General features: G+C 37.6%; 1 protein-coding gene across 1 annotated transcript; it reads left to right on the top strand.

Moving 5' to 3' along the window:
• Positions 1 to 669: 669 nt before the first annotated feature.
• LOC145787894 (uncharacterized) lies at positions 670 to 19078 on the top strand. Its single transcript, XM_082599731.1, has 4 exons — positions 670 to 697; positions 3258 to 3447; positions 7099 to 7331; positions 12682 to 19078. Exons 1-4 carry the CDS (start codon positions 670 to 672, stop codon positions 16662 to 16664), a joined length of 4434 nt encoding a protein of 1477 aa, XP_082455857.1. The 3' UTR covers positions 16665 to 19078.
• The last annotated feature ends 4127 nt before the right edge of the window (positions 19079 to 23205 follow it).

Genomic DNA, 23205 nt, shown 5'->3' with positions numbered 1-23205 from the left:
CTTTTACATTCTTTTTACATTAACACTTTTTATTAACTTTTACATTTTTTACATTCAGTCTGCAGACGATGAATCAATGTAAAAATAATGATTTTGCAGTCTGAGAAACTGATACAAACAATCATTAAGCAAAAGTGCAGTTTAGCTTTCATTTTCAAATCACCTCAAGCCCTCCTATCAGGTTTAGTACAAATACAAAATGTAGGTCGACTCGACCAGTAGTATGTCCGGTGTTTGGAGACTCATCTCGAAAACGTTTAAGCAGCAGAGAGCGTTGGCATAAAACAAGGAGTTAAAAAAACTACCTGTATTTGCGTTCTTTTGGCGTTGGCCTCGCCTTTCTGTAGAATTCTGTTGTGGCGTATCGTGGCGTTTTGGTCTGTTGAATGAGCATTGTAATATTATTCTTGCTGGAGCATAAACAAGAGAAATAACTCAAACGTTTTTCTAAATTCTATTACAGGAGTAGCTATACCGGTACTGTACTTTCATGCCTTTAGCAAAATAGGCTTGGTGCTTTTGAGGTTTTTATTACAAACTACAACAACAAATAGAATGGGATGTTATAGAATTGATTGCCCAGTCAATACGCAAGTCAAATGCTTAAGTTAAATCAGCCAACACACAGTCGAGAAGCTTGAGGTAGTAGCTGGCTGCCAACCACCCAAAATGCAAAATGAAGACGACAGCATGTCACGTAAGTTCAAGTAACTCACATTCGCAAAATATTCCAGAAACTTTCAGAAATACAATTATGATAATAAGAGCCTGTCCAGATGTCTTAAATCGTCCTTGGAGCAAGGGCGGATCCAGCTCTAGTAGCTGGTTTCCTCCGAAGTTTCCCTCAGGATAGCCGGCGCCCGGCCAAGAGTTTAAGTAGCCTTAGGAGAGAAAGGGGAAGGCGATTGCAACAAAAAACAATCATGTACAGGTCTGCATTATGTCAACACTGCAAATACACCGGAAATAAAGCTACTTCTCTGTGTTTTAGTTGGTTTATCGCTCCAATCGCCCCATTTCGATCTGCCCACTGTCTTAGGTTGGGGGTTGTTAGAACCATCATGTTGCATCATGTGCACTAGGGTGATGACCAGAGGTGAGCAGTAGCGCCACTACATTTTTGTTGGAGTTGCGGCTGCAGTAGCGGTGCTACTATTTTTTACAATGTAGCGGTAGCGGAGAGGAGCTACATTTCTTTCAGTCGTACTTCCGCTTCCAGCGGTGGGATAGCGCAGAGGATAAGGCGCTCGCTTTCCGATCACGCAATCCTGGTTCGACCCCCGGCTTAAGCTGGTTGTTGAAAAACACGGCTCACCTTTACCCAGGGTGAAATAAATTGGGTTGGCGTAGTTGCTGAAGGAAAGGCGGCCGAGAAAAAGAAGCTGGCCACCCTACTCTGGTTAGTGCCGAAGGCTTAGTATAATGAGTCTAAATGAGAACCGAAGCAAGTCCTTGATGTTTCCCATTGCCGATTTAAAACGTCTGTTCATTAGGCCTAAGCACAACACCATGCACCATTGCTTCCAGTGCTGCGGCGGAGAGACCCTTTACCATAAAAAGACGTGCTAAAGCGAAAGTTGGAAAGACTCAGCGATTCGCATTTTGAAATACCCGTGTTTTTGAGGGATGGGTATCAATAAGTTTCAGTTAGAACAGTGCTACTCAAACTTGTCTTGATCGATTTGACTCCTTACAAAGAATTTGGCAAACAAAACGAAAACCAAACAACGATTTTTGTGTAAAATTTTGTATTTTTTTGACATATAGTCTCGGACATTCATAAACCTAAACAATTGATAAAGTGCATGACTGAGCTTCAAATTTGTAACGAAACAACATTTCAATGAAATGAAGCCAAGACAAAGAATTTTGCATTTAAGTTCAAAACGGATCAAAACAAAAATATCTCAAAACTTTTAGCTAAAATAAAATCACAATACACCCATTCGTGCCAGCCTCTGAGCTTCTGTACAATGAAGCTGACAAATAAAACGTTTCTGTGGGTAATTGCGTAGAGCCGTAGACCATAAATAAGAAGTACGGTGGAAACAAAAGATAACTGGGTGCCTTTCCTTTACCCCTTACGCCGACACATATGTCTATCCTGCTTACACACGGAAGTGAGGCTCTTTGTTCCAATGAAAAGGGAAATTTTCTTCTTCCTACAGTTGTGACGCCAAGAATCATAGCTTACGATCATTATCAACGGTTGCACCATCCTTCCTCCACCAAATGAAGCAAAAGATCTACCTCTCTTGGATAATAAGATCGACGTTTGGGTTGCTTCCCAATAGTCTCTTGGTGTCGTAGACAAAAATATCAACAACCAAGGACGATGAAACAATAGGTTCTTTTTCCCAGAAGCTCATACAAAGACAATGCTTGTTTGGGTACAGAAATGGTAAACTGTTAAATTGATATAAAGTTGTCAACATAAATGTAGATTAATTAAAAAGGGGTTTAACACATTTAACCTTAAATAAACGTAAAGTTTGTAAGGGATCCACGTAAAGCAGATAGCCTACTTATGCGTCGAAAATTTAAGAAAAAAAATAGGTAGAATACCTTAACATATTAACGTCCACTTTGTAGAGTACAAGTCAATTCAAAGAGAAACAAGAATTTATTGGCTAAACTTCCATGTTAGATCAACTACAGCATTAATAGTTTTCAAAGTTTTTCTGGTCCAGCTTGAAATTATCTTGTTGCAGATCGCGATTTCGGGTATTAAACCCTCTTCAGTACAACTTCTTAAACAGCATAGTACGGTACAGTAAAATTTTCAGGAGTTCACTTTAGAAAGTAACAAAATCATAGATATCTTATAATGTAAGATATCTATGACAAAATTGTTATATGGTTGCCGAGAAACGAATTAGTCTGCGAAATTAGTCTACGAGCAGTAATAATGACAATTTTTATGTAAATTATGAAGGTAATTGGATCATACAATGTTCAAAGAAAACACATTAAAAGCATTCCGGGAAGTATTTAAATTCTAACAACAAAAATGGGGGTCAGTCAAGCTGACATACGCCCAAATCTTGGACCAGTCAAGCCGGCCTCCTGTAGAATGATCCGAGCGAGCCGGATGCAAGATACTTCAATTCACTAATTGAAAAGGGGTTTGACACATTTATAAATAAATGTAGATGTAGTAATGTAGAAGTTGTAAATGTAGATGTTGGCTTGTTTGAGTTTGCTGAGCTGTTTGCAGTAGCCTACAACAAACATGTAATTATATAACTTATTATTAGACACAACTGCTTCATCATCTGGTATTCCCGACTGTGATGTCACAATACTGGGGGATGATAGCATCAAATCAGTGGTTAAAGACGTCGAAAAACAATTGAAACAGAAGGGATATACTGTAGCCTTTCCTCTTGCTGGTGGAAGACCAAAAGAAGAGAATCTTATATCAAGAGTGAAACACGCTGCAATAACGTAAAGTCGTAAACCATAATTAATTAACTTGTAATGATTACATCAAATATAGTTATTATTCACTAAAATCCTCTACAGCCTGTTTCACCCTAAAAAGGGATCATCAGAAGGTCCTGAAAAATATGCAAAAGCAATAAATCGATAATTCCTGGAAAGACATTAAATATTATAACTTTAATTTAACAGGCTGTAGACGATTTTAATGAATAATAACTATATTTGATGTATTTTGCTCTGCTTGGCTTTTTGCTTGGCATTGAGCACTTTTTGTAGCATTAATAGTATTTATTGTATAATGATTAAAGATTATATATACCTGAATAAGTATATATCACATTACACAGTACATGATATCAAGATTAAATTTATGTTAATTTGTTCTACTGTACATTAACCCAACTTATGTAAGTTTTTTCACTTATAGTCATAAGTGAGATCATACACTGAGATAAGTTCATTGAAATGGACAAAACTTTCATGCCTGCCTAACCGAGTGGTAAGAGTTGTTGACCGGTAATCGAAAGGTCTACGCCAGTGGTTCCCAACCGGGGTGCCGCGGCACCCTGGGGTGCCATTTGCAATGCTCAAGGGTGCCGGGAGATATTGAGATATTGCAATACTGCGACCCATTCTTTATCTTAACTTTAACTCGTAAAGTTGTGTAATTTATGTATTTCTAACCGAGTTTCAGTGCGTATTAAGTTTTTCGTTTCGCAGTCATTCCCGGCTCCCTTCTGGGAGAGTCGCTTAGTGGGAAAGTCGTTGGCGGTAAGTAGATAATTCGCGGTAAGCCTTTGTTTTTTCGCCCAGGAAAAACAGCGTGAATGAGATTTTGACTCTTTGCTGTTCTTTCCATAAAAACGTTTGAATCGCATCATTATTGCCAGGTTTCATGATTTATTTTGCAAAGAAATCGAGAAATCCATTTTTCTGGACTCTCATATTGTTTTGAATCTTAAAGAAGAAGAATTAATTGACATTCGTAACGATGGAAACTTTAAACTTATGCACAAGCAGATGCTTCTCGACGAGTTCTGGATGAAAATTCAAAATGAATATCCTTGCGTTAGAATGAAAGCTATTGTGCATTTTCTGCAGTTTTTCACGTCATACCTAAGTGAGAGTGGATTTTCCCTATTATCGAACATAAAAACTAAAAAGCGAGAACGACTACTTATAGTCGAGGAAGAAATGCGGATGGTTTTATCGAATGTGCCCCCAGATATTAAGGGACTTTGTGCAAGAAGTCAAGCCCAAATTTCACACTGACTTTTGAATAAATACATTTATTTACGCGCGCTATAGCCTACTGCACAATTAGAAGGCAAATTGCTATGGCAAAAACAGCTGTGACATCACTTACAACGGTGTGGAAACAGAGGTCAATGGGGAAAAGAACAAAATTAAGATTGCTGCGAACTCTCGTTTTCCTAATTGCCACATATGAATGTGAAATTTGGACATGCAAAAAACGTGACATTAAAAAGTTAAAACGTTTTGAAATGTGGTGTCATAGAAGACTATTACGCATCAGCTGGATGGAAAGAAAAACAAATGAATTTGTTTCCCAACAAAAAGACGATAAATGAAGTCTGATTAACAACATTAACCTCAGAAATATGAGATATTTCGGACACATAGAAAGAAGCAACTCGTTGGAAAATTCAATGTTGACTGGGATGGTGCAAGACAAAAGGACGATAAAAAATGAAATATTTTGACAATATCAAGCAAATTACGGGAATAAAAAGCATGCCGGAAGCACTAATAAAAACAAAAGACAGAACCAAATGGAGGCAGTTCATATGGGAGTTCACAGCTGATCAAACATGTTCAATTTGTTGAAGATACTGTACAACTCATTCTGTGTTATTTTATGCAGTTATTTGAAATACAAAAACCTCATAAAATTGATCCAGTTTTGCCAGGGTGCCGCAAACTATTTATATCTTTGATAGGGTGCCGCAAGGTCAAAAAGGTTGGGAACCACTGGTCTACGCTCAGGCACTCATCGGCATGCGGCTGTTGTGGTAAAATAATCATTAGCATGTACAAAAGTTATCATTAAAAAATTAGATTTATGTCCTGCTCATTAGATAGGCCTGCCTCTATAAATTGTGTTGCTGTCATCAAACAATATTAGTTTATAAGGTATCGTATGTTTTGCAGTAAAATTACTACAGTGTGTCTGTTGTGTGTGACGCGAACACAACATATACGGTAATTGCACCGGTGACGTCACGATTTTCCTAATCCACCCGGTAGGACTTAGCACTGTTAAAGCACGCCAACTTAAAGAAATCACTCGGTTTCCAATGACTGCTTCGCAGCAATGAAGTTTATACGGTTTTTCTGTCAAGAAATAACACAACATAAGACACTAGTCACAAGTCAGCAAGCATAACAGTCGAACTGATAAACGTACCAAATTTGCTGACTAACAGTTTTCAATCCACTGTACGGTACACAAGTTCCACAAGTTGGCCAATGACGCACTGAATAAATAAATTCGCGATGTTACCTTTCACAATTAGTACGTACCGTACAACCATTACGCTAGACCAACATTAAAAACAAAGAAACGTGGCAGTTCACATGGCCTAGTTAAGATCGGTTTACGAGAATTAATTTCCATTAGGCTGACAAATTATTGGTCAATAATTCAGTAGTAAACATGAATCCACAATTCACGACACAAATCAATTGATCATACAATTCAGAATAACAAACCTACCGGTAGTATGACCGGATCAGTAATGCCAAGTGATGCACTTGCACGCAAAGAATTCTATAGTGATTGACTCTGCAATATTTAAGTTTGAAGTACAGTCAACCCCGCTTAATCGGACCACATCGGGACCAAGCCAAATTGGTTCGATTAAGCGGGTGGTCCCATTAAACGGGGAGAACGAATTTCGTTATTTTTTTCATCGTTTTTGAAAATAGTTTAAGCATTTTACAATTGCGGCTATAAACACAACCAAAACACCATCAACAATCAAAACAAAATACAGTACTGTACAGTAGTTTTCTTAATGTTGACTTTGGTAGGCCAACAATCTCGGCCAACTTCCTCTCTGACGTTCCCGAAGGCTGGTTTTTAATTTTGTTAAGAATCTCTATTTTTTCTTTAAGTGTTCGATCTACGCGAGTTATTGCTGCCATTTTTATTCAAGCACTAAAAGCATTCATTCATTCTTCTGTACAGTACAGTATTCGGTGCTGCATCACAATTACTGCAATTCTGATTAAATGACAATTGACCTTATGACGTGCAACAAGTGTTTGTTTATCTGTAGCCTACTTCACTTTAAAATGGCTTAGCGAGAACGTAGCACGTTGCCCATCAACAACTCTTGACGCGTCACCTCGCAGAAAAATGTACAAAAAGTAAAAAACGTAACAATGAAGGGGAAACGACGCTAGGTGGCGAATACACAAATTAACGGGAGTAATGCAGTAAAACGAAAGGCAGGCCTTTCAAGGACCTGTTGAAAATCTAACAGTGTCTATCTCCAGTAAAAGAACACCATTCTCTTGGAGTGATGCTAAATTAAATTGCAAAATGTACTACTGAAACAAATGCGTTGAGTTATTGACTTTGTGTGTATTTTCTACTATGCTTTTTTAATTTCATCTATATTTTTGCAGCATTATCATTCTGAACAAACAAACAGCAAAAAAATTTCAATCTAGATTGGATGTGTTACCTCCAAAGCCATATCCAGGATCCCTAAACACTTCAACAACTCTCATCTTAAGTGAAGATGATTCCATTAAGATCAGGCACGCATTTAAGAACATCATTCGTCTTCGTTTGGGGGACATCTCTTCCAAAATTGCAACTCAAATCACTTGCTTCATCGAAGCCCACAAAATGTCAGGTGACAATGAGTAACTTACAATAGGATTAGGAATAAATGACGCGTCTTGTTGGAGCAATGTGACGCTTGATAAGCTATAGCGCGATGAAGTGATTTAAACGTAATCCAAATCCAAGTAGGTCTATGGCTCGTGAATCGTGATCTGCCAAAACAACACAATTCGCGTTTGGTATCTCGTCTAGATCACTTCCATTGTCCCAACAATAGTAAAAGACAAAACTCTTCGACGCTTGCATCAGCAGAGCAAAAAGATTATATAAAGAAGAAGACTTCAGTCCAAAGTAGAGTCGATTAAGTTAACGAAAAACAAGGTGTCCCACCTTTAATTCACTTTCTAGTATGTCATTAAGTGTCTGGCTAAGATACAGCCAAGTGCTCCAGGTGGGTGTCCAATAGGGTGGAGTGAAAATAACTTTTTCGCGAAATTCAAAAACATAGCCCCCTAAAAAGTTGCTTTTGTTCATGAAAAACGCATTTGTGAAAAAAAAATTTAAAAAAAATGATGTCTTGGTGAATCTCAATCCACAAATCAAAGATGGCCGCCAACTTTGCTTGAAAATACAGTAAATTCACCATAACTTTGCCAATACTTGCCCAATTTTTATCATATTTCAACAAGGTTTCCTCGTTTATGTCATAAAACACTAGAAATATATATGATGACAGGGTGAGCAAATTATGACGTCACCAAATCCAATATGGCCGCCAAATTCATTTTTTCACATTTCCTATCCAAGTTACACACTTCTTTTTCGATTTGCTCCAACGTTTGATAGTTATATGGTGTTATCCTATCTTCTGTCTTGGGTACGATTGTTCCTCTTGATAATAGTAAATACAGATGGAAGCTTTATTTAGTATAGTAGGCTATTCATCTAGAAATTAAAAATACCTTCAACAATTGCAACAGAGTAGGATAGGACGTTTAGCTGTTAAGCCCGTAGAATTAACGTTTCCAGTTCACGCCACGTGGAGGCAGTCCTACATGTGAACCTTTTAGGGGACAAACCAGGGATGGAAGACGTTTGTCGCCCAAAGGCATTCTGGGAAGTCCAAGGGATATGAATTTCACCCCAAAATGACCTGTTCAATGTAACCTTCACTGAAATTCTAAACTTTGAAATCAGCCTTGCTGTCAAACTTTGGTATTTTGCGCCTGCTCTCTAATCGAGCCCTGATGAAACCATCTCTGTTATCTTTTCCACCTGAAACCTCTGTCACAAGCTTAACATAACGTTCCACAGCCTGGTTATGACAGGGGAAACTTTCAACTGTGAGAGGACTCATCGTGAATGGATTTGTTTTGATCATATTAATCAAATCTTCATTGGTAAAGTTCTTGGTGTGGGGAGGTTCAATGATATCTTCTGTCTGCCAGTCAATTATTTCTATATAATTCCTAGCGTGAAGGTTCAAGGTTGGCACTCTAAAAACTCGCACTGTACTGCTGCTCTTGCGTTCTCTGGACTTCAGTATTCGCCTGAGAACCAGTTCTCTGATACTGATGTTGTCGTCTGCCAACATTGCCAGCAGAACGTTTTCAGGATGCGCAAAAAAGGCATTTCTCTGGATAGCATTCATAACAACTTCCTTAAGCTCATCCTCAAGATACCTGGCCTTGTCTACCATGTTGTAGACATGTTTTGCTCCATCTGTACACAAAAATTCCTTTTTAATAGAGAACCACATCGGTGCATACACTTTCAAAATAAAGGTGACAATAGTCTTCAATTCTAAGGACAGTGCTTCTGTTGAAATATACAACCGCAATATGCGATTTGCTAAAGTCAGCCATCTTGCTTGATTAATTGTGCCAGGGCATTTGAGTGAAAGGTTCAAGGAGCAACAACCTTTGCTAATAGCCAGACAGATTTCAAACAGATACTTCTGATCGGTGCTTAAGTCTTTGGGCTGCAGTATGTGCTCTAAATCACAAGGTATTTTGTCAAAATTTACCAGTGGTTGACGGTCACAGGTATGAACGGCTTTGCCGATTGGTCCTGCAAATCCATGGGGGCCCGTAGTTGGACCATCTATCTTCTGAAAAAGATACCTGAGAGGAATCTCATTTGCATGCAACAGGCAGATACACCATTGTAATGGTCTACCTAGTGACTCTTCAATTAATCGAATGACTCCCTTCTTTACACCAGTATTGACGACTGTTCCATCAGTACCAATTACATTGAGTTCATTTGTATCTACTCCCCTTTTTTCTAAATAATCTAACAACTTTGAAGCTATTTCAGCCCCTGTCTCGTTACTTGCACAAACATGCCCGAAGTAAAATGATCCTGGTTCTGCTATAATTGTTATGTGTTCCTCTGATATTATTTTACGGTGAAATTTGCCATCAATCTCTTTTGCATTAAACATTGTCTTATCTTTTCGGCCATCAAAATATAAACCTGTAATCTTTGTGCTGGCTTCACCTGACAAAGCTGTGCGTTTCTTCATCCTTTCCCTGCGAACTTTGCTTCTGTCGATCACCAAGGAGTTGCCGCCTTGAACATCAGCAAGAACAGAACTCGCTATGGCTGCCGCTGCCCTATCTGAGACTCCATATCTGTCACAAATGGTTGCATTTGTTTGCAAAGATTTGAGGAAGACCTTTCTCTTCTTTGGACAGGAAGCATCTATATATGTACCACTATTGTTAGGACATTCTGTGTCACTGCTACTGTCACTATGATAAACCTGAGATGATGCAGACAACTGAGTTGCACAACTTCTTGGGGTCATTTCACAATGCTTTAACATTATTGTTCTCCTTTTGTTTCTTCGTTCTAGCTTTTGTGTTTCTGCTTTATCAACACTACCAATAATCATTTGCCTAGCATTTCGTTGATCTATCAGAAATTCTTTTTCGACATTAGGCAATTTACACTCTTTCTCACACTTGCAGTTATACAAGTTAGCACACTTGCAAGCCGAAACGTCAAATAGATGGTCAGCTTTCTCCTTGAACTTGCAAAGTCTTTCTTTGTAACTATCTTTGTCTTTATCTCGCTTATAGTTCTTCAGAATAAGCCTGTATTCCTTGTAGATTGAGTCCATCATTTGTTCCATCCTAAGATACGCCACAATAGGGATTGATGCCTTGTGCCACAAGTCTGCTACCTTGTTTAGTACTACTCCTGATATTTCTTTATGTGGGCGATTTGTCCTCAATTCATTCTTCATTCTCTGCTGAGTGAAACTGTAGAATTTTATTACATCTTGATACGTCGGAAGCATATTCTCTGGCACCTCAGCTGATGCACCAAAGATAACACAGAATGCATTTTTCCTTAATACTGCCATATTAACTGACTAAACCTAAACTGTAAGCAACTCAATCTTAAACAGAATAACGTGCACTTGAATTAGTAAAGCATATTCTGGAAAAAAAGCCTTCGTGACGTCATAATATCACATGATGTTGCAATAATAATATATTCTGGAATTGGAGCAAATCGAAAAAGAAGTGTGTAACTTGGATAGGAAATGTGAAAAATTGAAATTGGCGGGCATATTGGATTTGGTGACGTCATAATTTGCTCACCCTGTCATCATATGTATTTCTAGTGTTTTATGACATAAACGAGGAAACCTTGTTGAAATATGATGAAAATTGGGCAAGTATTGGCAAAGTTATGGTGAATTTACTGTATTTTCAAGCAAAGTTGGCGGCCATCTTTGATTTGTGGATTGAGATTCACCAAGACATTATTTTTTTTAAATTTTTTTTTCACAAATGCGTTTTTCATGAACAAAAGCAACTTTTTAGGGTGCTATGTTTTTGAATTTCGCGAAAAAGTTATTTTCACTCCACCCTAGTGTCCAATAGGGTGGCTCGTTTTTGAACTTTTTTTTTAAATTCTCTCGGGGTAGTGGGGAAATGGTGCCAATGAGTGAGAAAACGCTCATGACAAAATTTGAGATTTGTAAAAAATTGTCTTCAGCCTCCTCATGGGGCCCAAAAATCGAAAAATGGGGTCAAAAACGCATTTTTTTTTTTAATATTTTTAGTTTGGGTAGATACAATATTTTTTAGATATATCTAATTAACCTAAGAAAAAAAGAAATTGGAGTCATTTGAACTATTCCTTCAGCTTCCTCACAGCTTGTAAAAATTTCTATTTTGCTGAAAATTTCGCATTTTTGTAGGTGGGTACATGATACATAATTGCGTTAGACATTTTGCCAGCTATAACACGTCATTGTATTTTTTTATACACCTTCCCTGTGCTGTTGCGTCATTTTTTAATGAAATTGGGTTAATTTGGTAGGAAAAATTGACGTCTTTTATTTGAATTTACGTCACTGACGAAGTTTGTAGTTATGTAACCACAAACAAAAATGCAAAATTTTCAGCAAAATGAAACTTTTCAGCAAAAAATTTTCAGCAAAAAAAAAAAAATTCAATTTTTTTTATAGGTTATTTAGATATATCTAAACAATATTGTATCTACACAAACTAAAAATATTTTTAAAAAAAATTGCGTTTTGACCCCATTTTTCGATTTTTGGGCCCCATGAGGAGGCTGAAGACATTTTTTTACAAATCTCAAATTTTGTCATGATTGTTTTCTCACTCATTGGCACCATTTCCCCACTACCTCAAGAGAATTAAAAAAAAAGGTCAAAAACGAGCCACCCTAGTGTCCAACTGATGAAACATGAAAGTCTTTCTGATAGCTGTTAGATGCTGTCATCTCTTCAGGTGTGCATTCGAGGAACGTTTGCTCAGTCAGCTCAAGTAGAAAAATCTATTTGCATTGTGAGTTTTCATGTTACATTCTTGTTTAACCAACTTACAGTCAATTTAAAACGTAATCATCAAGTAGGCCTATTTTTATAACTGCAATAGAATAGATCGGATTGCAAGAATCGTAAATACAGCTGCCGCAGAGCTTATTGCATGTGCCTAGTTATATTTGGGATATATAGGCTACAAGTTCCTTATAGGCTACAAGTTCCATATCATCCAAGTTCTATATATAACTTCCAGGCTGGCTACATGAAATAAATCAAACTATTGACTCACACTTCGGTAGTTTTGCATGTTAAACATTAACAACTTAGAATATTTACGCTAGTTTGGTTTTTATTTAACTGACTGGCCATAATGGTTTAGCCACGATTATTAGTTTGACTAACACATTACTTTATTTTGTGTTGTGCCATCGTTGCTGAACAGGTTGTGTTAACCTGTTTTAGCCACCTTGATAAAGTCAGTCGTGCTGACTGACGAAACGTCGGAAGTACAAAAGCTAGTTATCATCTTTAACATCACGAGGTAACCTAGTAAATAGTCACCAGAAGAACGCAAATTAATTTTATTACATTACTTTATGTTTTGTTGCAGAGAGAAGCGGGATTTCAGACACAACTTTGTTTAAAGAATTTCACATGGACCTTCTATTACATTCCATTATTAATCCACTAAGGACACAAACCCCATTTAGACTATCCTTGAAAGAATTTGAAGACACATTTCAAGATAGATACGGTTGTTTTCATCATGTACTGGTGCAAGACAAAACGTTAAAAGAATGGATTGAAAATAATCCAGGATTTGTTGTAAAAAATGACATTGTCAGTCAAACTGATGTTGGTGCTTTGCAAGCTTCGGAGTGGAATGATAGAGTGGAAAAGTCTCGTGTACAGAAAATTGCTTACCGAAGTCATGTCACAGAGCAACTTTCTGTTTTACCAGTGATCGAGGAAAGTTTTTCTGTTTCTCAAACACGAGCCACTGAGTGGGTTTCCGACAATAAAACGACAACAAACACAGCAACAACCGTTATCAATTGGGAAAAAACTGAGGCTCTTAGAAAGTGTCTTTACGAGTTTGATTCCCGATATTCATTTTTCTTGATTTCAGGAAAATCTACACCTTCAGATGCATTTGGGGGGATTGCAAACATTCCTTGGCTAAAAGTATTTGATTTTGATGTAAATAGCAGGGAAAATGGTCTTTTGTCTTCAGTAGAAAGTGATTTGGAAAACTATTCAATTTCAACGATACATGATTCTCCCAAAGCTTTGTTGAACGAAAAAATCGATTGGATTTTTCCTTTTGGATTTTCGAGCAAATCAGATACGATAATCAAAGATAGCCCATTTCAATGGTTTTCTCGCTTTAAGGACCGCCTGGAAGAACAATGCTTAGCAATGGCAAATTTTTGTACGTTGCGTACAAAACCGGTGTTTCTGATTTTGTGGTACGATGATGAAAAAAAAAATATAAAATATCTCGATCGTTTTCTTTCGATACTTCTTCCAGCCTTTAAAACAGACATCTTGCAAAAAACAGTAATTTTTTGCACTGAAGACATGCCAAAGGAAAATAGTTTGCTTAGTCAACTCATAAGCGATTATGAACTTACACAAACAGTCATTGAAATTGCACCATATGACGTTTTTAAATGGCTAGCACGTGCTGATGTTCCTGATCGATTTTCTCTTGCTTCTGTGAGACTACCAAAAGCAAAAGATGATGAAATTGCAGAAGCTGATGGAGGAATTGTAGAGATTAACAAAGATAATGTTTGGATCAAAGACTGCATTGAACTACTCTCTATGGAGTCGCAAGATGAAATTGCACAACGCAAAACTAGCAACTTCGGTAAAGATTTTGTGAAGGGCAGCACAATAACTTGGGACGAGCTGGCTGAGGATACCATTACTGTGCGGAGAGAGGTAGAAAAAGAGATTTCCAACCATCTTCAAACGGATGTCCTTGACGAACACAAGTCAATGGTGATCAAGATTCTTCATGCACCTGGAGGTGGAGGAACGACATTTGCTCGACAGCTACTTTGGGACTTACACACAAAAGTCCCTTGTGGTGTAGTTGTGCCGAATCTTACTCTGTCAGTGACACAAGTGATGGAAAGTGTCCAGTTGATTCATGATCATACTCTTTTGCCTGTTGTTTTGTTGATTGACGGAAGAAGTAACTACGAAGTGGAGCAGCTGTATGAAAACTGCAAATATGCTGTCGTGGTGTTGCACGTTCAACGACACAATGCAAATATTCCGAAAGCCAAGTACAATGTGTTAACACGTACATGTCATCTACCTGGAAGTGTGACATCACAAGAGGCTGTCAGCCTTAAAAACATCTTTTCAAGTTTTGCTCCTGGTAGCACTGATGCTCTGTCTGCACTGACAAATGATGTGATAAAAAACACAAAGGAAAGATTCATCTTTGAATACGGTTTAGCTGCTTTTAACCATGAATTTAAAGGAGTAAGAAAATATGTGCATGGTTATTTAAAAATTCAAAGTCACACAGAAGAACTTTTACACCTTCATAATTGGCAAAAAGTCGTGGCTTACTTGTCCCTTGTGTTGTACTACGGACAAAATGGTTTGCACCGTGAAACCTTTCACAATTTGCTGAAAGAAGGAAAGAAAAATGAGTTTGTCACTCTTCAAGACTTGCCTCACCCTGGAAGACAGTTTATTTTGGAATCAAAAGGAATGTGGAAAATAAGTTATAATGTTGTGGCAAAAGAAATTTTGGAACAAATTCTTGCACCATCTACAAATCTAGATGTGTCTGGCGCCATGGAATTGACAAAACGTGCTCGGAAGAAACTGCACGAACTTGTCATTAATTTTATTTGTATGATCAAGAATGCAGTCAAAGGCAATAACCCAGAGCCGGTGATAAACATTCTGATGAGCATGATTATTCGCAGAGATTACATTGAAATGGATGTAAATGACGGAAAACGATGTAGATTGTCACGGCTCCTGGAACAAGTTCCGGTAAAAGAAAACAGAATTAAAATTCTTCGACAGTTGACTTACACATTCCCAAAACACGTAGAATTTCACGCTCATTTGGGAAGGCTCTTGAACATCATGGACAGATACGAAGAAGCAGAAAAATCGTTGCAACGAGCTCTTGACATTCGAAAAAAAGAACGAGTTGGGACAGACCCAGACTGGAGTGATGATGTTCTCGGAAGGATTCATCACATGTTTGGATTTGGCTATCTTCGTCAGGCAAAGAAAGAATTGGAGACTGCAATTAAAATGTCATCTCCAACAAAGTTACTCAAGCATGCAAAAGATGCTATTTATCACTTTTCGGAAATCCGTCGTTATGCGACACACAATTTGAGTTATGGATACATCGGAGAAGTTCGTTCTCGGCTATTAATCGTTGAATATGTTCACCGAAAGTTTAAAAAAGGCTGTCGAAGAGCATTTGATGATCAGCTAGGAAAAGAGCATTTAAAGCTGTGTGAGCATGTCCGTGAGTCTCATTCTGTGTGCGATCAGCTTTTATCAGAATGTCGTCAACATACTCCTGATGTGGAATTGAAAAGATTGTCCGACTACAGCAACTGTGTAGAAAAGTTTATCAAGTTCTTTTCGGACATAAAAGGAGACATTCCGCTCTGGAATAAAACGGATGCAAATATTCTGTTCAGAAGAAGTCAGATTGTCAGCTTGAAAATGGTTCACAACAGAAATGGGAAGAAACAACTTCCATGCAACGATAATGTGTCCGTGAAGGAAGATATTGTTAAAATAATCGAACTTCACGAGAAAACTTTTGAAGAAACTTTTTCCCATAACTTGAGCTACGTTTCAATTTCTCAAGATGCTTTAGATTGGCTGGATGCTATTCGCCATCGACTAGCAGATGACAAATACTCTCTAAATAAAGTTTTGGAAATCGTCACTGACTGGGAACGCAGAAATGAAGTGGGTCTTGCAACTTTTTATTTGTATGTTCTCAATTTTGTTTTAGCTCTCGCCAGCCCTGGGCCAGACATCAGCTACTTTCACAACACCAGGGCAAAGGAGGTGAAAGAAAAATTGCAAGCAAAGCGACACAGGCAACTTATGCCACATTGGAACTTGGAATGGCTTGCAAAGCACAATAGCTCGACAATAAAGCGGTTGGTAAACAGAAACAAATTAGGAGTTTGGGACAAAGAGACCAGATTTTGGAAAGAATCAGAGCACGTACACAAGCTACAAGTTTGTACTGGAACCGTAATCAAGTCTTCTCTCCCATTGCGAGGAAATATCAGCGTAGATGTTCCTTTTCCTAGACCTAAAAACAGAGTTGAAGTGTACTTTGTACCCAAACTGTATCACCTTTGCGGATCACGGTACGCAGAGAAAAGCTTGAGAGTCCAATTTTGCATTGGATTCAGCCCATGGCACGGAGCAGAAGCATTTAAAATAATTCCTCTTGATAGAAAACCTTGCTCTCGATGCAAATTGCCAACAGAAGTCCTTACTATAAACGAAGGAAAGAATGGTCGGTGTGCAAAGTGCCGAAAACTGTTCGGCTCTTCCCAAAGTTTAGAATCTTGAAAAAAATGGCACTTATTAAATGCGTTGTAGCCAAGTAACACTGTAAATTTTTTACATGTTTAGAAGGTAAGATGTGTTCAGGAATTCCTGAATGCACTAGAAGTGGAACTACCTGTTGAGAGTGGAGTGTGTTAAATAAAAGCGTTAGCCTACTAAGTAAATACTTTTAAACTTTTAATCCAAATAGTACTTTTACTGACAATGACGTATATCAATGTTCATCTGTCAATCAACCACAAATGTGCAAAGCAACACACAATTAATCCGACGACTACTTTTAAACTCATTATTGCAATGGTTTGATTGATTAGTTTATTTTGTTGTGCAATATCATAACAGCAAAATCATTAAATGATGCAGCACGCTTAACGAACACAATTGAAACAAAGAAAAATAACAAATGTACACTGCATCGTTGAGGTAATCACAACGGGAAGCTGCGAAGTGACCATGACGGTCTTCGAGTCAAGCAGCCACCCTCAGCCAAGTCGATGATAAACATTTAGTAAACATTACACTAAAATATCTACACTTGCAACAAAGAGTCAAGACAGAAACAAACTTGCATCCATGATATGTCAAATTAAAAGTTCCAATATTAGGTGTTGATAGTCAACGATTAAAAGCTTAAAGAGTATCGGTCAACATTAGTAAATTACACTGCAATCAACTTTAATATTCTGCAATAAGATAGTTTTTGTAAAGTTTTTTAAATGGCGTTTCGAAGTTCAGACTATTCAGCTTGTAGGATTTAGCCTGCAAGTAGAAAATAAGTGACACTTTTCAAACGTTTTACTAACTTTTTGACATACTTTTATTGTAATGGTTATTTAAAATCTTTCTGATACAAAATTACAAAGCGTTATGTAGGCCTGCAACATTTTACTTCCCGGTGTGTAGGCAAGCTTTTCGAATAGTCAAAATTTGCCAACACAACTGTAGGCTATTGCATGGATGAGTTTAAAAAGTTTATTTGGTTAAATTTTGTGCTGTTTTCCAAATTTTAAATTAATTTCAACAGACAAGCATTGATATAGACTACTTTTGAAAATAGTTTTTGAACAAGTAGGCTATATCATCTGGTCACATTAGGATTTAACGCAACCAGCAAGAAGTTTCTCATTTTGAGCTTCTAAAAAAATTTGGGTGCTCCACTAAGGGTAGTGTGAAGAAACCCCTTGCAACTCTTATTGAATTTGTGAATCATTGATAAGATTGGCGTGTTTTTGTGCAGTTTCGTTTACGCAGTTGAGGCTTTGAACTTTGCTTTGTTACTAAAAAAGAACCACATTTTCCATTTGAACAAGAAAATATTTACTGATATAACCATGATCGTTAGAATGGATTAAGCTTTAACGATGAAGTCACGCATATACGACAAAAGCTCTAGTCTACTGTATATAACTGCTTTTAGCCAATTCAGCAACATATTTATTTCCGAATTAATTTGAGCGTTTTACTCGTGCTTTTTGTTTTCTCATCTGGAAATCTTATATGTTTAATTGAATCAACTTAGGCTACGTTTTGGAGTAAATATCACATGGTTTTAGTTATCAATTTTTAGCCACTACATTTCATTTACATAATATGACTCCTGTAATACTAACGGCGACATTAGGAATATCTGCAGCACGCGGCCGAGACCAAGAAAAATACGATTTCATCAATAGAAAATATCTTACTCTTGTATACTGAGAAAGCCTCGTCTGAAGCTTAATTCTAACAGTTTTATGTACCTGGAGAAACGTGAAACCACTAAATCAAGTTTAGTTACCCGGTAGTTCATTTTGATTAAGCTTATTTGTTTAAAGAAAAGTAGTTTTAACACAATGTCAGTGAAAGTTTATTTTATAGGCTAAATAACTTTATTTTTCTCGTGCCATTAGCTTGTTGTCACGAGATGTTATCAAGTTACCTGCCACTTTCTCGTATTTGATTTTTGATGGAATTTTTAGGTTTATTGGTAATGTTGAATTTTAATCACGTTTTCTGGAGGATTTTGTATGACTTATAGCAAAATTTTGACTGTCCCAAAGCTCGCTTGCAAAAAGACTGCTTTGCGAGGAGTTTTTGAATGACCTGAGATATTTTACTTGCAAGCTTCTCCAGTAGTTTATTATTAATAGTTACATGCATTATGATTGTTTAATTGTTGAATCACATTGACCAAATTTTCTTTTTGTAAATTTTTGTTTTGTACATTTATCCAAAGTTAGATCAGTATTTTAAAGCATTTTTGTCTCAATATTACGAAATATCACGAAACTCCAAACCATCAATCAACGTTTTCTTATACAACACAAGTGGTAGAAAAAGCAAAGTGATTATGCTAGAGGTGAATCTTGCTAGGCTATGCAGATTAAGGAAAATCTCGAAAGTTTAGGCTGATTCAAAATCTTTTGAAAGAAATTTTGGGCAACATTCCTCCTTGACGTGTTGTTGCTGCTATAAGGAAGAAAGAACGGTATTTCCAATCAAAGTCTTGTTTCGATGTAAAATTTATGTTATCCAATCAATTTTGTTTTGAGTTAAATTTTCATCTTCCAACTAAAACAATTCACTTTCAACACTCTCCTTTTTGACACACATGTCATGACGAGGGCCGTTGGGAGGATAATTTGGGCCCGGTATCAAGAGATTCCCGGGCCCCGAAACTAGACACTTCTCAGAAAAATGCGCTCTATCCACAAAATACACAATGGCTTCTTCAGGTCCCGCGTACCTTGTAAAGTTTACGGTCTCCTAGAATCATCCCTGACCCGGGTTCAATAGTGTCCCCTGGATCCCCTATCAGCGGTCCCTGACCCGGGTTCAATAGTGCCCCTTGGATCTCCTATCAGCGGTCCCTGACCCGGGTTCAATAGTGCCCCTTGGATCTCCTATCAGCGGTCCCTGACCCGGGTTCAATAGTGCCCCTTGGATCTCCTATCAGCGGTCCCTGACCCGGGTTCAATAGTGCCCCTTGGATCTCCTATCAGCGGTCCCTGACCCGGGTTCAATAGTGCCCCTTGGATCTCCTATCAGCGGTCCCTGGCCCGGGTTCAATAGTGTCCCCTGGGTCCCCTATCAACGATACTCGTTATGTTACATGGATGCTGCCGTCACTACATATTATGAACAAAATGATTGCTTCTGAGAATCTTTAACTCGGATTGAAGAGACTTCTTTGAGAGCTTGAACCTGCCAGTTTTGCTTACTTCTAGACTAGAGGTTTTCAACCACTTACTCAGGCCCTGCTGTTGTCGAGTTTGACAGAGTACAATTTACGATTGTAGACGTGTCGCTGTTTGGAAATCATTCAACCCACTAGGTTTCGTCGAATGGTTTGGTTGTTGTAGGTAGCAAAACATTTTAATTGTTAATCCTATTAGCTCTTCACATTTTATCTGTTTTAAAATTAATTTCAAAGTGTTCTATTCATCGTCGTCGTGTGAGCCCCTGGGGCCGAGGGTCTATCCTTTTACCACCTCAGATTCACAATGTTCCCGGACTACACAGGAAGGCTACTAGAGAGCAGCCAGTCTTTGGTTTCATCATCCATGACACGCAGACCTTCCACTCCGTTAAGTGGCTAGTCGTTGATGATGCGGTCTGTTCCTCGGCGCCACATTCACAGGAGAAGAAAGAGGCCATTTCCCATTGGTGCATGGGGAATGTGTTCTATTGAAAGCTAATATAACAAGGTATGCTAATCCATTATATTGTGATCTGCATTAAAAATAAGAAAACAATAGGCTACCGTATTTTATCGAAATGTGTTGTCGTTTAAAAGCAGTAGAAAACTATTTTAGAATAAATATGTTGAGAATGACAGTAGCCTAATACCGCAAATAAAACGAAAAATGTTTCAATGCTTTGTTAAAAGCATGGGCAATGGGCATCTATATAGTAGTATTTCTATAGTTTTCTTTAAAAGCCAAGGCTTTATGAGGCTCAGTTTGACAAATTCACACTGGTTCAAGTCGAAAAAAATCCAATCATATATGGCCTTATCCATTAGCAAAATACACGCTAGCATAAAATTCAGGCAGCAGTAAAAGAAAACTTTTAGTGAGATTGACAGGAAACGTCTCTAGACGTTGAATCAATGTAAAAATGACGGATGTTGTTGTCTGAGAATCTGCATAATATGGCCAAGAGACTATCTCTAGGTACCTAGGATATGCTGTGTCCGGTATTTACTATCTTTCATAAAACTCTAAACTTATAGAAAACTTTCCTTGTTTTTTGGCATTTTGCAACAAAGATGTTTTCTAACGTTATCTACAGTAAACAGATATAACTCAGCAACAACACTGCGATTAACATTAAAACAAAAACAATAAGCTAACGTTTTCGGCTAGTCATACAGCCCTTTTCAAGGCTATCAGAAAAATATTTTTTTAAACGAAATACTAAAGAATAATACACTATGACAGCAAAAATATGGTCAAATCTAAATATTTGAGAAACTTGCTTAACTAGCTCACACAAAATGATAACTGAAAAGTTGTGCTGCGTAGTTTTTCACAAGGCTAGTTTTTCACGAAGTTTTAGCTAAGCTACAAGCTACGTAACAGTTCACTAATATTTCTCGAATATCTTTTAAAATTCTGACAAAATTAACATCGGTCTATACATATTGAATCAAGATTTGCAGCCCCTCCATTACGAGTGATCACTGATCACGAGCCGCCACTGAAGTTATAATCTCTAAAAAACACATTTTTCACATTTTTCTGCCTCCCAAAACAATATGAAATATCAAGTCAAGCAGCAACGATTAAGTGTGAGATCGACAAGAATCGCTAGCGACAATCTGCAAACTATGGCAAATTGGGATAATGAGCTATATCTCTAAGTAACCAAGATATATCCAGCATTTAATATTTTTCCTAGGAGCTCTAAACTTTTATTAAACTTTCCTTGTTTTTTAGCATTTTGTACAAAACATTTTTCTAACGTTATCTAACAGAAACGACGAGTATATCCATGGGTTCACTGCGCTGTTGATTGGGATGAGAAAGATGGCAGTTATCTGGTAAGCAATGCCTGGTATTTCAACACCACCGAACGACAAGAAGGACATAATGCAAATAGGAATCCAACACAAGAAGTCGGTGATGATAATTCGCATGATTGTGTTTGATAAAGCTTGAGCTGTTTGTGATTGCTTTCGAGAAACAGAGTTGTTTCCTTCGCCGAGATTTTTGTCTGTAACAATCATAAAATAAGGAAGTTACTCAAAATCGTCAACGTTAAGCTGTGAAATAAGCATGAGGCGTTCCATTGGTGTAAATTAAGCTAAACTATCACAAGATGTATTGTGATAGTTTAGCTTAATTTGCACCAGTAGAACGCCTCATGTTATTTAATTAAATGTCCGGTGAACAGCCTCATTCAATTTTCAGCATTAAGCTTCTTCCTGACGTGCTTAACTCAAATTTGGTAAAAATCGACATACCTCCCTTTTGCACTAAGCCCTTCAGTTGTAAATCAGTAGGCCTACATCACAAGAAAAATATCCCGAAAGTCATGTGTTTATGAATGCAGCTTTATATTGAAAAGGTAGGCCTACTGAAATGGATACTTGTACAAATGAAGTTTTATTCCAAGCCTTTGCTAAGGCCAAGTCTTTGCTGCAAGAACTTTTTTTCTGGTCTATAGGCTAAATAAATGGCATATAGGCTAATAAAGTATGCCTTTGACAAGCAGGATGCTGTACAAACAACCCAGATATATTTTTCTGCATGAGGCAACGCAGAGGACCAACAAATTTTGCGATAGATACAGCGCTATATAAAAACAAGCATTATTATTATTACTTTGGCATGAAGCTGGGTGATCAAGATAAGTCCTGGGTTCCTCCTAAAGTATGCAAACATTGCGCTCAAACCCGTTTCTGGGCTCAAGGCTAAGAAGTTCAGAGTGCCATGGCATAAAGAGAGCCGTGGAATCACCATGAAAATTGATACTTTTGCACGGTGAGGATGTTCGAAGGAAGTTGGAACATCATGTTTACATGGAGTGTGCAAGGCAGTCATTGCATGGCCGTTGCTATTTCTGTTTTTTGTTTGCCCTCTCTTGTTTCAAGTGGTGATTTGCTTGAAACAATAGGAAAACGGGCATGACTGAGAGTAACCTCAATACCTTCAGTAATGTTTTAGAGCAAGGTCAAGTTTTTTTTCTCAAAACCATTTCTACCACCTACTGTAGCAGTTAAAGATTTAGTTATCAAAAGTGGTAGCTGCAATCTTGGCTCCTCATCTCGATCAACATGGCATTCTTGACTCCAAGGCCAAGATTACGTTCTTTTCTTATGCAGCAAGGATAAAATTCTAAGCAGCTACTTTACTGAAGAACATAACTTTGTATTCTGTAATTATATAAATGGCCTTCGTACCTTGATGGGTGTTGCTCAGTAGGCCAATCATAATAAAGAGTTGCGTTTATTCATCGATAGCTTTGCTTTGTTTATTTGTCTAGTTTGTTAAGCAAAACAATGTATGCATTTTGTTTGTACTTAGTAGCTTACTTAGTAAGTCTGAGACTGTTGAATTCA

This window comes from Aplidium turbinatum, chromosome 18 (genome assembly GCF_918807975.1).
Source record: "Aplidium turbinatum chromosome 18, kaAplTurb1.1, whole genome shotgun sequence".
NCBI lineage: Eukaryota > Metazoa > Chordata > Ascidiacea > Aplousobranchia > Polyclinidae > Aplidium > Aplidium turbinatum.
This window is presented reverse-complemented; position numbering and strand designations above follow the sequence as displayed.

What these genes read in the sequence shown, in the direction of transcription:
- LOC145787894 (XM_082599731.1), top strand. Translation starts at nt 670, where the DNA reads ATGCAAAATGAAGACGACAGCATGTCAC. An exon ending in TGAAGACGACAGCATGTCAC is followed by an intron (nt 698 to 3,257) that starts GTAAGTTCAAGT and finishes ACTTATTATTAG; the next exon opens with ACACAACTGCTTCATCATCT. An exon ending in GTGAAACACGCTGCAATAAC is followed by an intron (nt 3,448 to 7,098) that starts GTAAAGTCGTAA and finishes ATATTTTTGCAG; the next exon opens with CATTATCATTCTGAACAAAC.